Source organism: Pipistrellus hanaki (assembly GCF_964339955.1).
Source record: "Pipistrellus hanaki genome assembly, chromosome: 2".
Lineage (NCBI taxonomy): Eukaryota > Metazoa > Chordata > Mammalia > Chiroptera > Vespertilionidae > Pipistrellus > Pipistrellus hanaki.
The window spans coordinates 184,547,400-184,560,629 of record NC_140504.1 but is presented as its reverse complement, the minus strand read 5'-3'; the positions used below and the strand labels follow the sequence as shown (position 1 = coordinate 184,560,629).

At 53.5% G+C, this 13,230-nt stretch overlaps 1 protein-coding gene across 1 annotated transcript; it reads left to right on the top strand.

The window, feature by feature from the left end:
- The first annotated feature begins 531 nt into the window (after positions 1–531).
- TMEM222 (transmembrane protein 222) lies at positions 532–11,016 on the top strand. Its single transcript, XM_084872996.1, has 6 exons — positions 532–753; positions 5,850–5,934; positions 7,111–7,142; positions 8,635–8,731; positions 8,808–8,938; positions 10,064–11,016. Exons 1-6 carry the CDS (start codon positions 566–568, stop codon positions 10,149–10,151), a joined length of 621 nt encoding a protein of 206 aa, XP_084729122.1. The 5' UTR covers positions 532–565; the 3' UTR covers positions 10,152–11,016.
- Positions 11,017–13,230: the final 2,214 nt, after the last annotated feature.

Here is a 13,230-nt window from a genome sequence, read left to right as displayed (position 1 = left end):
CCCGCAGGGTTGGTTCCCAGTCACATCCTGCTGGACCTTGGAATGTGGCCCTATCTTTCGAAAGCAGATAGTACAGAAGCAGAACTCAGCAGTTAGTCTCTAAAAGTTATCTACAGTTTCTACCCCTGAAGCTACTGAGTCAGTGGGAATCAATCTCCTGTGGTCCTGGTCCCAGGCTAGGGAAAATTGCCTTAGCCTCCAGGTCTCCGCCTGGAAGCTGAGGTAACCATCCTGTGTTTAATCAGGTGCAGGAGCCAGAACAGCAGGGTTAAAATTCAAACAGCAGTTTTTACCAAAGTATGGTTGCTACCATATTTCATACTGAAGTAGAGTTCTGGGTTGGCCTCCACGCAGCCTGAGGGCATCCCCTCCCGCCGCCATGGGGTGAAGGCGCAACCGAGCAAGGCTGGAGGGCGCCGAGGGTGGGGGCCCAGGCAGCCCAGGCCCTGAGGGACGCGACTCCGATTCCCGGTGGGAAGGCCAAGCTGGGAGGACCCACCTCCCGGAAGTGACGCCATAGGAAGTCAGCGACCGGCAGGGGCGGGCCGGAGCGGGGACGCACAGCATGGCGGAAGCGGAAGGGACTTCGCTGCTTCTGTTGCCGCGGCAGCCAACCCCGCCCGGGATGGCGGAAGTGGAGGCGCCGACGGCGGCCGAGACGGACCAGAAGCAGTTCAGCGGCAGCGGCGCCATGGACGTGGAGCGGAGCCGCTTTCCCTACTGCGTGGTGTGGACGCCCATCCCGGTGCTCTCGTGAGTGTTCCCCGGGGTCCGCCTGGGGACGTGGAGAGGAGCCGGGGTCCGCGCGGGGTGCTCGGGCCGCCCGGGGCCAGCCGCCGGCCCGCTGCCCAGCAAGCCTCCCCCTCGGGCCCGGCCCACCGAACCGAGCGGTGCCAGCTCCTGCTGACGGTGGGACATGCTCCCCGCCCTCATTGCACCTCCTAGTGAGGGAGAGAGACGACTGTAGACCAGCGAAGGGCTCTGTGGCTGGGAAGCTCGTACGCAGGAGGGGCCCTGACTCGGCCTGAGGACACATCTTCACATTCACGATTTCTTCTTCTTCTTCTTCTTTTTTTCTCTGCACAAGATATCCTGCCAAGCCCGGAGGAGTTTGTTAGGACCATACCCGCCCCTGGGATGTCAGCAGTGTTAGGGCCCCCGAGATCTGGAGTCCACGCTTTGTCTTAGGATGGCACCGGAGATTACGCACCATCTCAGTTGCAAAGCGTGTTTGGGTCCCAGGGTGTTTTTCTCCCAGACAGAGGCTCTTTCTGGGGCATTCGCTTTCATCAGAGAGAAAGCAGGCGGCAGGCAGGGTTGCCGCCTTTTTTTGGCTTCTGGCTGGGGAGAACGGGTTTGCCCTCCTGCATCAATCAGCCTTTGACAGCTGATAATAGCCGCTGCTCACAGTGCTGGGCAGTTGCCCAAGCTCGCTCTCTCAGACATTTTTCTCTGAATTTCACAACCACGTTCCTAAGGTAGGACAATACCTTCTCAGATGGTGAAGCTGAGCTTCTTGTGTCATTAAATGTCCTTTTTATTTGTTTATTTTTAATTTCTCACCCGAGAATATTTTTCCATTGATTTTTAGAGAGTGGGAGAGAGAGGGAAAGACAGAGAAATATCGATGTGAGAGAAACACATCGATTGGTTTCCTCGGCCAGGGAGGAGCCTGCAACTGAGGTTTGTGCCCTTGACTAGAATTGAACCCAGGACCCTTCGGTCCCCAGGCCAGCGCTCTATCCACTGAGCCAAAGAGCTCATGTGCACATAAAAAGACTCACTCTCCAACAGTAGGGAGAGAGACAGGTGACCACCATCTTCATACACTGTCTGCTGACCTAGAGCACAGAACTAGGAATAGATGTGGCACAGGAACTGTCATCTCCCTCTGGATGGGGGATCAGAGGAGAAGCAGCTGAATCCAAAGATCTCAGAGAAGTTGATAATTCTTCATGAAAAGACAGATAATAGCTACTACTAATAAAAACAGCTAAGGTTGGGTACTTACTCTGTTCTGGGCCAAACATTTTATATTCACAATCTCATTCAGTCCTTACATCAACCAAATGAAAATAGATACTGTCATCCCATTTCCTAGATAAGGAAATAAGGGCTTAGAAGCCAGCATGGGGCTTTTTTTCTTTTTCTTTTTTCTTTTTTTTCTTTTTAAATATTTTTATTGATTTCAGAGGGGAAGGGAGAGGGAGAGAGAAACATCAATGGTGAGAGAGGATCACTGATTAGCTGCCTCCTGCATGCCCTCTACTGGAGACTGAGCCCGCCACCCAGGCATGTGCCCTGACCAGGAATTGAGCCTCCATCTCCTGGTTCATAGGTTGACTCTCAACTACTGAGCTCTGCTAGTTGGTCTGTTGGGGCTTTTTTCATTGAGATATTCTACCTTCCCAGATAGAAGCTCCACATTCGCTCATTCATTCAGTAGTTATTGAGGACCTATTATATACCAGATCTGCATAGAAGCAGCTGTGGAGCCTGCCTTCATGAAGCTTCCAGACTGACAAATACTCTGAGAGTTTCTGTTTGGGGACTTCCCTGGGCACAGAGCTCTGGTGGTGTCTCTGGCCTTTATTCTTCATTTCCATCAGCAGATGTCAGCACAGCTGTGTGTGTGGAGTACTGCTCCCAGACCTCCTCCCCAACTGGATGGAAGGAATTGAGGGGAAGGGCAGGCAGGAGGACTAGGGTCAGAAACCAGCGAAACTACTTTCCCACAATTCTGAGTCTGCATCCTGTGGTCACTATGGGTCTTCAGCAGCTTACTCTATGCCAGTCTAGCTGATCAGATAGCAAGTATTTATTGAAAACGTCATGATAACAACATTGAGCAACTACTAAGTGCAAGGAAGTGTGCTAAGCACTTTACAAAGTCCTATTAAATCCTGGCAGTAGCCCCTCATTGAGGTAACTATTATTACTATCCACCTGTCACCGATGAGAATGAGTAATTCGCACAAAACCATCCAGCTGGTGTGGCTCAATGGTTGGGCATCAACCTAGGAACCAGAAGGTCACAGGTTTGATTCCTGCTCAGGGTTGCAGGCTGGATCCCCGGTGGGAGATGTGCGGGAGGCAGCTGGTTGATTGTTGTTTCTCCCATTGATGTTTCTATCCCTCTCCCTTCCTCTAAAATCAATCAATCAATCAATCAACATAAAACCGAAGTCAGGACTCAACCTAGGTCTGATTTCAGAGCCCGATTCTACTCTTAAATGCGGGGCATTCATTCATTCATTCATTCATAATTTAGTCAATGAATACTTAGCTCCAGCTGCATGCTAGGCATTGCCTTGGGGGCTACTCTGACAAGAGAAAATCCTGCTCCCTTGCAGCTCACACACTCGTGGGAGGAGATAGACAGTAAGCATGTAAGCAGCCATCATTTTAGAAAGCAGTAGGCACCATAAAAAAATTAAAACCGGGTAATGGGATCTAGGGTACCTGGGGTTGTGTGTGGTTCTTCTAGAAGGCAGGGTCAGGGAAGAAAAACCTCCGAAGTTACAGACAAGCTGCAATAAGCATTTAATACTCCAAAGCTACAAGGAAGAGTGTTCTGGGCAGAAACAAATTCAAAATAAGCACTGAAGCGGGAGGGTTTGGTGCCCTGGAGCTGGAGGCAGGCAGTGTAGCCAGAGAGAGGAATGAGGTGACTTCAGGGGATAAATAGGGCCAAACTATTGAAAGGAGTTTAAAGTGTGATGGGGAGCCATTAATGGGTGCTAAGCAAAGGAATGATGGAATCTGAATTATGTTCTCAAAAAAAACACTCGGGCCGAAGCTGGTTTGGCTCAGTGGTGGAGCGTCGGTCTGCGGACTGAAAGGTCCCAGGTTCAATTCCGGTCAAGGGCATGTACATTGGTTGCGGGCACATCCCCTTAGGGGGTGTGCAGGAGGCAGCTGGTCGATGTTTCTCTCTCATCGACGTTTCTAGCTCACTCTCTCCCTTTCTCTCTGTAAAAAATCAATAAAATATATTTTTTTTAAAATCACTTGGGCCCCATCCTCTCCGGTGCTCAGACTGCAGACCTGGAAGACCTGGATCCTGTGGAGAATGACAAAATGTCCGGTCTTTCTTTTAAAGTCTTTCAGCCCAGCCAGTGTGGCTCAGTGGTTGAGTGTCAACCCAGGAACCAAGAGGTCACTGGTTTAATCCTCACTGAGGGCTTTTGCACAGGTTGTGAGCTCAGTCCCCAGTAGGGGGTGTGTAGGAAGCAGCCAATTGATGATGTTTCTATCTCTCTCCCTCTCCCTTTCTCTCTAAAAATCAATAAAAAAGTGTTTTTTAAATAATTAAAAAACAAAGATATTGTAATCCATTGGCTTCTCACCACCACCAATTCTGGGGTCAGGGTCCCCATCATCTTTTGCCAGTATTTCAGAATAACCTCTGAATCACCACTGCCCTTCCCTCCACTGCTGTCCCCCTCCTACTCTCCAGACACACGCAGCACTTGGCAGCTTCAGAGTTTTGCTTTCTGCCCTTTGACACCCTGTTCTTTCACAGGTAGAGTTAAAAGTTGCCTCATCTGTGAAGTCTTTCCTGACTGCCCAGCCCCACATAATCACTTCCTCGAGCTGTAGCTCTCTCGGTTTTGTTCCTCCTCCCCAGCTGGGTGCAGCCTTGACACCAGACTTGGCCAGTGGGCCTGCCAGCCCTTAAAATGGACCAGTCTCTCCAGCCCTTACAGCCATGCTTTTCAGACTACAGACTGATCTGGAATTTCTGTATGTTTTGCATATTGGCATCCATGTAAGATTTGGGTTTTTTAAATGCCCATGACTTTTAAGAATTTGAACTTCTAGTTCTTGGAATTCACCATGCTGTTGTCCTAATTACTCTTGCCCATACTGTTTCTTCATCATTTCCTCAGAGAAGCCTTCCCTGAACCACACACACACACACACACACAGATTGGTTTAAATGCCTCCTCCATCCTTAAAAAAATAACTTTTCATTGAGCTATAACATATACTATAAAATGTTTAAATCTGTAAGTATATATAAGGCTCAATGAGTTTCTACATACATATACTTATGTAACCCAGATCAAGATAGAGAACATTTGCAATACCCAAAGGGCTTCCTTACACCGGTCAGTTTTATCAGAGATCACCCCTCTTTTGCCTTTCAGCACTTCCGGTTTACTTCTGCCTTTTCTTGAACTTCATATAAACAGAATAGCATGTATGTTCCTTTGTGTAAGGCTTTTTTCACTCTGCCTTATATCTGTGAGAACCTGTGGTGTGTAGCAGAAATTTATTGTTTTCCATTGTTGCCTCCTATTTTATTATATGTCTGCACCCCAGTTTACTTACTTACTGAGATACTAGAGGCCCGGGGCATGAAATTCGTGCACACACAGGGCCCCTAGGCCTGGCCGGAGAGCAGGCCCCATTGTGCATGAGCTCGATTGCTCCTCATCCTCACCCACTCAACGTTACCGTCCTTTTAGTTCTGGCCCTTCTGTGGGTGGTCTCCATTTACTGTTCATCTGCACTTGCCCCTCTTCTGTGCTTCCCCAGCTCCTCCATGGGAAGCCATTAATGGGTGCTAAGCAAAGGAATGATGGAATCTGAATTATGTTCTCAAAAAAAACCACTCAGGCCCCATCCTCTCAGGTGCTCAGACTGCAGACCTGGAAGACATGTATCCTGTAAAGAATGATAAAATGTCCAGTCTTTCTTTTAAAGTCTTTTAGCCCAGCCACACACCGATCACACAAAGTTTCATCACATGCTCCCACACTGGAGGGGGTGTCCCTGGCCTCTGTCTAACCGGCTGCAAGATCCCCCAAGCTCAGCTCCTTCTCTGTCCTTTCTTCTCGCAGGTGGTTTTTCCCCATCATTGGCCACATGGGCATCTGCACATCCACAGGAATCATTCGGGACTTTGCTGGCCCCTACTTTGTCTCGGTGAGCCCCCTTTCTTCCCCCTCTGGAGAGTTCCAAGGCTTAAGCGGAAGGTTGGCCCGTCTCGCCTGCGGGCAGCTCCCTAGCTCCCTGAGACCCGAGAGAATGCAGAGAGCACGCGGCCCGGGCCTGGCCCTCTGCCCCTCACCGGTGTTTGACGCCTGTACCCCTTCTCTTGCCTCCAGGACAGGCCAGGAGGGCAGTGTGGCCAGAAGGACTCTTAAGTAACTGACCCAGCCCTTTGCCCACCCCTGGGTACTGAGACATGGGTAGGGGTTAGAGGCAAGAGTGGAGTCAGACCATCCGGGAACCACATCTCTGGACCTTCAGAAGGTGGGAGTCACAAGGCGGGGACCCAGGGGAGGCTGCCGTGGTTCCCTGGGTGTGGCCGCGGAGAAGAGGGTGGGCCTTCTACACTGAGTCAGCTGTGTTCTCAGGTCTTTGTGGGGCATGCGCCCAAAATGGGTGTAGTGGGCTTGTTCCTGCCTATTTCGAGGTTGTAGCTTCATCAGAAGCTGAAGTAAAGGGGTATATGGTGGCATCAGCCTGTTTGTATTGATGGTTGTTATGATCACCTTAACCAAAAGGTCTTTCACAGCCATTGCTTTCACTCTCATGTACCTTTATGATAATTCATCTTTGACCAGCTGACAGCAGATTCAGAAGCCAGAATCTGCCCCTACACATCTTATGTGGCAGGTCTAGGGCCTGGCTAAATGCCTCCCTCACGGAAGGCCTCTCGAGTGCCGCCCCCCTCTCCCTTGCTCTGAACGCAGTCGGACTGGCAGAGGCAGAGACGGGCTCTCTGGGCACCGCTGTTGGGTCGCGAGGGCAGGGTGTCCTCATTCACATGAGGAAGGAACTGCCTCCCTGTCATCGGCGATCGGAAATTGACCAGAGAACTTGAAGAAAAGGAGGCCCAGAGAGAGAGAATTAATTCACTGGGAGCCACACCAAGGGGCAGCTGTGGCTGGCACGCCGAGTCTTTGATCGCAGTGTGCAGTGCTCTGTGCCATGCCGCCTTCTTTCCACCAACATGCTGCTGCTGGCACTTCACAAACCGACCGGCCCAGAGCTGCCCACCGCCGTGCCTCCTAAGTCACTGCACTTCCACGCCAACCCAGGTCTGCCCTCCCGCTGGAGGGGGTTCCCACTGACCTCAGCTCTTTCCCTCAACAGGAAGACAACATGGCCTTCGGGAAGCCTGCCAAGTAAGTGCTGAGCGCCCGTGTGACGGCCCTGGGCCAGGCTCCCGGCCGGGTCCTTCCCGCAGGCAGCTAGCCCTGCCTCGGCTCTTCACAGCCGTGTTCTCAGCTCCATTGGGAGGGCGAGGGAAGGGAAGAGGCTGGGTCAAGATCACACAGGAAGTGGCAGAGTGGGGACTCACACCCAGGTCTGTCTCACTCCAAAACCTAGACTCTTTCTCCTGCCCCTCAAGGAGCGGACACCCCCTTTCAGGTGTAGGAGGCATTGTTTGGAGCTCCCCTGGAAGGTTCTGGATGGAGAGAATAGAAGCAGGTGGAGTCCTCTGCAGCTGTTGCTGGCTGGCTGTAATTCCTCTCTCGGGGCCCCCTCCCCTGTGCTTTGGTGACGATGCCCCTGTCATCTGTCTGCTCAGACAGCCTGCACCCAGGAGGGCCAGGCCCAGGGAGCGGGGGTGTCTCCCCAGCAGAGGCGGCCTGCGGCTCCCTCGGGCAGGTGAACCTGTGGGCCCAGGGCTCTCAGCTGGTGTCTGCTGCCAGGCTGCTATGGGAAGCTCCTGGCACCCGTTTCTGGGCAGAACTCCTAAGCAGCCCCCACCCAGGCAGTGATGGTTTCTCACTGGCCCCCCTGTCTCCGGGCCAGCAATTTTCAACCTTTTTCATATCCTGGCACAGAAAAACTAATTATTAAAATTCTGTGGCACACCCAAAAAATTTTTTTGGCTGATCTGACAAAGGGAAAAAAAAAGTATAATTGTGATTCATTGACACCAGACAACTATTGTGTTAGCTCTTGTCATTTTTTAAATTTGACAGTCTAAGGGAAAAGAAGCCAGTGCCCTGACTAAATAGTGAGGCATTGCATGCTTTAAAAATTCTTGGGGGCACCTCCCTCCCCCCGCCCCCAACACACACACCTTGAAAATCTGCTGCTCTAGACTTCTGTACCAAGCCATTCCACTCAGAGCAGCCAGAGGGCGCTCTGACCTCCGGCACTCCCTCAGGGGTCTCACCCAGCTTGAGGTTTATGAGCTCTAGCTTCCCTGGCTGCTCCCGCTCACCCTGATCTCCTGTGGGGAGACGGGGGAGGGTGCTTTCTGATGGATGAACTCCCCAGGGTGATAGCAAGTCCTCCACAACATGGCTCTACCTGTGTCTCCAGCCTCACCTCCCAGCATCCCATCTCCCTGTCCCTCCTCCATCTCTGCTACGTGCTGCGCAGTTTGTGCCTCTTCCTGTGCTCAGGCTGTTCCCTCTGCCTAGAGTGCCCACTCGCTGTTCTGGGCCCGGCAGCTGCTCTTCGGGCTGGACTCGGCGTCACCCCAGCTGAGTCAGCTCCTTCCTCCCCAGGATCCACATGGCACTGGGCGTACCACACTGTCACCCGGCCTGGGCCTGGCTCACCCCTGCAGTTTCAGTACCCAGCGCAGGGCCCTGCACAGAGCGGGCACCGGGGACATGGGCGGAGCTGAGCCAGTGCCCAGAGCCCCTCTCCCCTCAGGTACTGGAAGTTGGACCCTGCCCGGGTGTACGCCAGCGGGCCCAGTGCGTGGGACACGGCTGTGCACGACGCCTCTGAGGAGTACAAGCACCACATGGTCCGTGAGCCGCCCCGGGGTGGGAACCAGGTGGGAGCTCCCCCACAGCCCGCTGACCTCCTCTCTGCGTCTCCAGCACAATCTCTGCTGTGACAACTGCCACTCACACGTGGCGCTGGCCCTGAACCTGATGCGCTACAACAACAGCACCAGCTGGAACATGGTGACCGTCTGCTTCTTCCTCCTGCTCTACGGGAAGTATGTCAGGTGAGCGCCCCCACCACCACCCCCCCCCCCCCCGGGCTGCTCTCCCAAGGATCCCAGCAGGGCCGTTTCTGCGGTCCTTCAGCCCACAAAGCAGATGCTGGCTGGAGATGTTGAAGGTTCTAGAATAACTAGCTGAGTTCCCGGTGGAGAAGGAGGTGGCTGTGCTGAAGGGTCCCAAGCCCCGCTCTGTCACTTGCTCACTGTGAGATCTCAGGTGGCCGCCTTGGCTCTCAGCCGCAGCTGTTCTCGGTAAAACGGGGGGAGTGATTCTGGCTCCTGGGAGAGACTGGGGGCGCACAGAGCCCTGTGCTCAGGTCAGGTGAACAGGTAGACCCTCCCGGAGAGTGGGTGACCGCCCCACAGGGTCCCTTCCCGGCTCCCGGCATCTGTGCCAGGGTTCTGAGCAGGTGGCCCACTGGTGGGTCAGGAGGACCTTGGAAGCCACAGCTTCACGACCTGTGAGGTCAAAGGTGCCAGTCCCAATCCACAGGGAAAGGCAGCTCGGAGAGGTTGGACGGCCAGCACGCACCCGGCAGCCAGGCTGCCTCTGCAGCCTTCCTCGCTGCCCTCATCCTTAAGAGCGTCTGAGAAGGAGGCTCTTGGGAGTCTTTCTACAGCCCAGAGGCTTTTAGAGGTCCCCTGAGAAGTCTGTAACTGTGGCCTCACACACACGGAGGCAGAGCCAGGGTGTACCCAGAGCCCTGACTCCAGCCTCAACTCTGTTCACTCTTGCTGACTCCTCCCCTCTCGGGGGAGCCCCATCAGGAAAGCTGTGTGCAGACGCTGCTCCTGGCTTTCATGCCCAGACAAGGGCCTAGTCCTCTGACTGGAGACCTCTCCCCAGAGGCTGGGGTGGTTGTGGATGGAACCAATAAGTTCTAGAAAAGGTGGGTACATCTGTCACCCACCCAGGGAGGTGTCCCGTCTCCACCAGGAGCCTGGAGCATCTCCTGCCAGGGACTGCAGTTGGCACTCCCCCATCGCGGGTGCCAGGCCCAGCCCAGTCCCTCGGTTGGCCAAATTAGAGGGGGGAGAGCTTCCTCAGGGACAGCAGTCCCTCCCGGGTTTGGAGGGATGGGGCTCACTCACCCGGCCCTTCCCACCAATACTCCCCTCCTCTCTCAGCGTCGGGGCCTTCGTGAAGACCTGGCTACCCTTCGTCCTCCTCCTGGGCGTCATCTTAGCTGCCAGCCTGGTCTTTAACCTTCGGTGATAGCTGCCTCGTGGCCCTGGACCTGCCACTCCTTTGGTTCCAGATTCTTTTTTCTCTCCCCAAAAGGCAGGGATGGGCCTGCTGCTGGTTTTGACCCAAGAGTCTGGGCCAGGTGGGATGGAATAGGCTGAGGGTGAGCAGGGCCGGGGGGCGGGGGGTAGTTGCATATTGTGTCTCACTGGTCACTCAGAAGTTCCCTGTGCTTGAGGCACCCTCTCTGTTCATCTGTGGGAAAGACTTAAACTTCTCCCCGTAGCTGCTCCTGTGCTGCCTCAGCTCAGTGTCTGGTGGGGGAGGGGAAGCGAGGGGAGGGCATTTGGAGCCTCCAGAGGGGCCAGAGCTGGATCTGGAGCCTGTCCTCCTGCCAGGGCTCCATCCGGGGTGGGCGTTGTACACTAGGAAGTCTCCACTAGCTAAGCCACCCTGCCCTCTCCACTGGCCTCTAGAATGGTCCAGCAGGACTGGGTGGGCCCCCTGTGGCCAGAAGCTGCACTGGGAGTAGTTTGTACCCCATCTCCTGGGGTCCTGCAGACCATGCAGCCCCTTCCCCCCTCTCCCTTCTCCCCTCTCCCAGGGCCCATCTCCCACCTGAGCCCACCCCCTCAGCAAGTCGGGACCTGATGTGTCCAGGGACACCCTGAGACCAGAGCAGTGGAAACGGCCTGGCCCCGGCCCGAGGGTGGGCCTCACTCTGGGAATGGCCGCCCTTGGGTCCAGGATGTGCCAGCAGCCAGTGCCATCATGGGGCTGAGGGAGCCAGTTCCTCCTCACCAGGGCTCCCTCTGCCCTGTGGGAAGGGCCTGTGCTGCCCCCTCCTTTCTGCCCCCTATCCCTGGACGGGACAATAAAGAATTTAAACTCCAGGAAGTACCGTGTCCTTGTTTTTTCCCTTCGACGGTCCCTTCACTTCTTCAGCTCGTATCTCCTTGGGTGCCTCTGCCCCTGGCAAGGGGTCTGGGTAAGTCTTCACCCAGTGCCTGGCTTACTGGACGGAGCATCCCCCGGTATCTGCCCTGGGCCCAGGCCCTGGGAGTTCCTCTCCCACCATCGCAAAGCTTTCTCTTCAAGGCCATGAGCACTGAAATCCTTCCCGTCCTCCCTGTAGGGAGGAACCTGGCAATGGGATTGGGAGTCCGGATGAGCAGGCCACAGCCCAGGGGTCTCCTGTTTGGGGTAAGCCGAGAGAGCCCAGCGCCTGGCTCCTGCCATGCTCATCAGTCCCATGGCCAGTCCCTTGTGCTGTCCTGCTCCGCTGCCTGCACTCTGGCCTTCAGGGCCCTGCTTTCTCCTCTCCACACGCCCTGCTCTCCAGCCTCCGCCACGCAGTCCTGTGCTTTTCTTCCCGAGCCCTGCTTAGAACTCCCTTCCTTGGAGGGGTCTCCTGACCTTGCCCTCTGCCCTGTGTCACTTCGTTGAACTAGTAAAGGGTTTGGTCTCTGGAGCTCGAGCCCTTTGAGTTCATCCTGAGAGTGGCTTCGGGGACAGCTCTGGCGATTGGCCCTCAGCCCTGGACCGGCTACATCCGCTCCCCCCCGGTCCCAGTGCTGGGGCTTCCAAGCCTGAAGTTTCTCGACCAAGTTTTCCCCACTTCAGAAAAATGCCATTTTCAGAAATCTTCCTTGCATATTGGGGTCCATCTGAGAGTTGGTTGGTGGGGGGAGGGATGAGAGGGTGAGTTCTGGTACAGAGAAAAACCACAGCAAAACAGGGAAATGTTTCAAAGCCTGCTTCTGCCAGCAGAATTTCCCGTGAGCCTCGCAGAGAAAGGACATAAAAACAAGTGCAATGAAAATCGCCCAACAGCCGAAACCGGTTTGGCTCGTGGATAGAGCATTGGCCTACGAACTGAAAGGTCCCAGGTTCGATTCTGGTCAAGGGCATGTACCTTGGTTGAGGGGACATCTCCAGTAGGGGGTGTGCAAGAGGCAGCTGATCGATGATTCTCTCTCATCGATGTTTCTAACCCTCTCTCTTCCTCTCTGTAAAATAAAATAAAATATATTTTTTTTAAAAAGAAAATCGTTCCTCAAAAAACTGAAAATGGAACTCCCATTTGACCCAGTAATCCCACTCCTAGGAATATATCCCAAGAAACTAGAAACACCAATCAGAAAGGATATATGCACCCCTATGTTCATAGCAGCACAATCTACAATAGCTAGAATCTGGAAACAGCCTAGGTGTCCGTCAGCAGATGATTGGATCAAAAAACTATGGTACATCTACACAATGGAATACTATGCTGCCATAAAAAATAAGGAGTTATCATTTGCAGCAACCTGGATAGAACTAGAGAACATCATGCTGAGTGAAATAAGCCAGTCAATGAAAGAGAAATACCACATGACCTCTTTCATTTATGGATATTAAAGAACATTATAAACTGATTAACCAAAAGTCAGATATAAAGACAATAAAGCAAAAAGCAGACTGTCAAATTACAGCCGGGAGGGTAGGGAGATCTGGGGGAGATAGATCAACCGAAGGACTTGTATACATGCATATAAGTACAACCAATGGACACAAAACTCTGGGGAGGGAGGGCATGTATGGGAGGGGGGGCAATGTTAAAATATGTACACAGATAATTTAATAAAAATATATATTTTTAAAAATCGCCCAACAGTTACTGAGTACTGGCTATGGGCCAAGCTTTGTCATAAAGCCCTTGAGGTCAGGGTATCGTCCCCATTTTACCAATGAAGAAGTAAGCAGAGAGGTAAACTGAGGTAGGACAAGTAGCACCATGTTCAAACCCAGCAGCATGGCTCTGCAGCGCCCCCTGGAGCCACCCTGGAGCCCAAGGAGGGACGTGGGGAGGGGCTGTTTCTCCGAAGGATTGGGCCGCTAACCAACTGACCCCAGCGGTAGGCATTGAGCTGTACCCACAGCAGGGGACAGCAGGGGGCAGCGTCCTGCGTGGGGGGTGAGGGAGCACAGGTGGCCAGGGTGCTGAAGGGACGGAGTAGTTGGAGTAAAGCTCTGGGGACAATGGAACATGCATGTTTATTTATGAAGGGATCTCATTGCATTGTAGTAAAAACCATAAAGGGATTACCCCATTTAACAGAGAGGTAAA

Coding starts and splice junctions, on each gene's coding strand:
- TMEM222 (XM_084872996.1), top strand. CDS start 566: ATGGCGGAAGCGGAAGGGACTTCGCTGCTTCTGTTGCCGCGGCAGCCA. Junction 754..5,849: donor ACGCCCATCCCGGTGCTCTC/GTGAGTGTTCCC, acceptor TTCTTCTCGCAG/GTGGTTTTTCCCCATCATTG. Junction 8,939..10,063: donor CTCTACGGGAAGTATGTCAG/GTGAGCGCCCCC, acceptor CTCCTCTCTCAG/CGTCGGGGCCTTCGTGAAGA.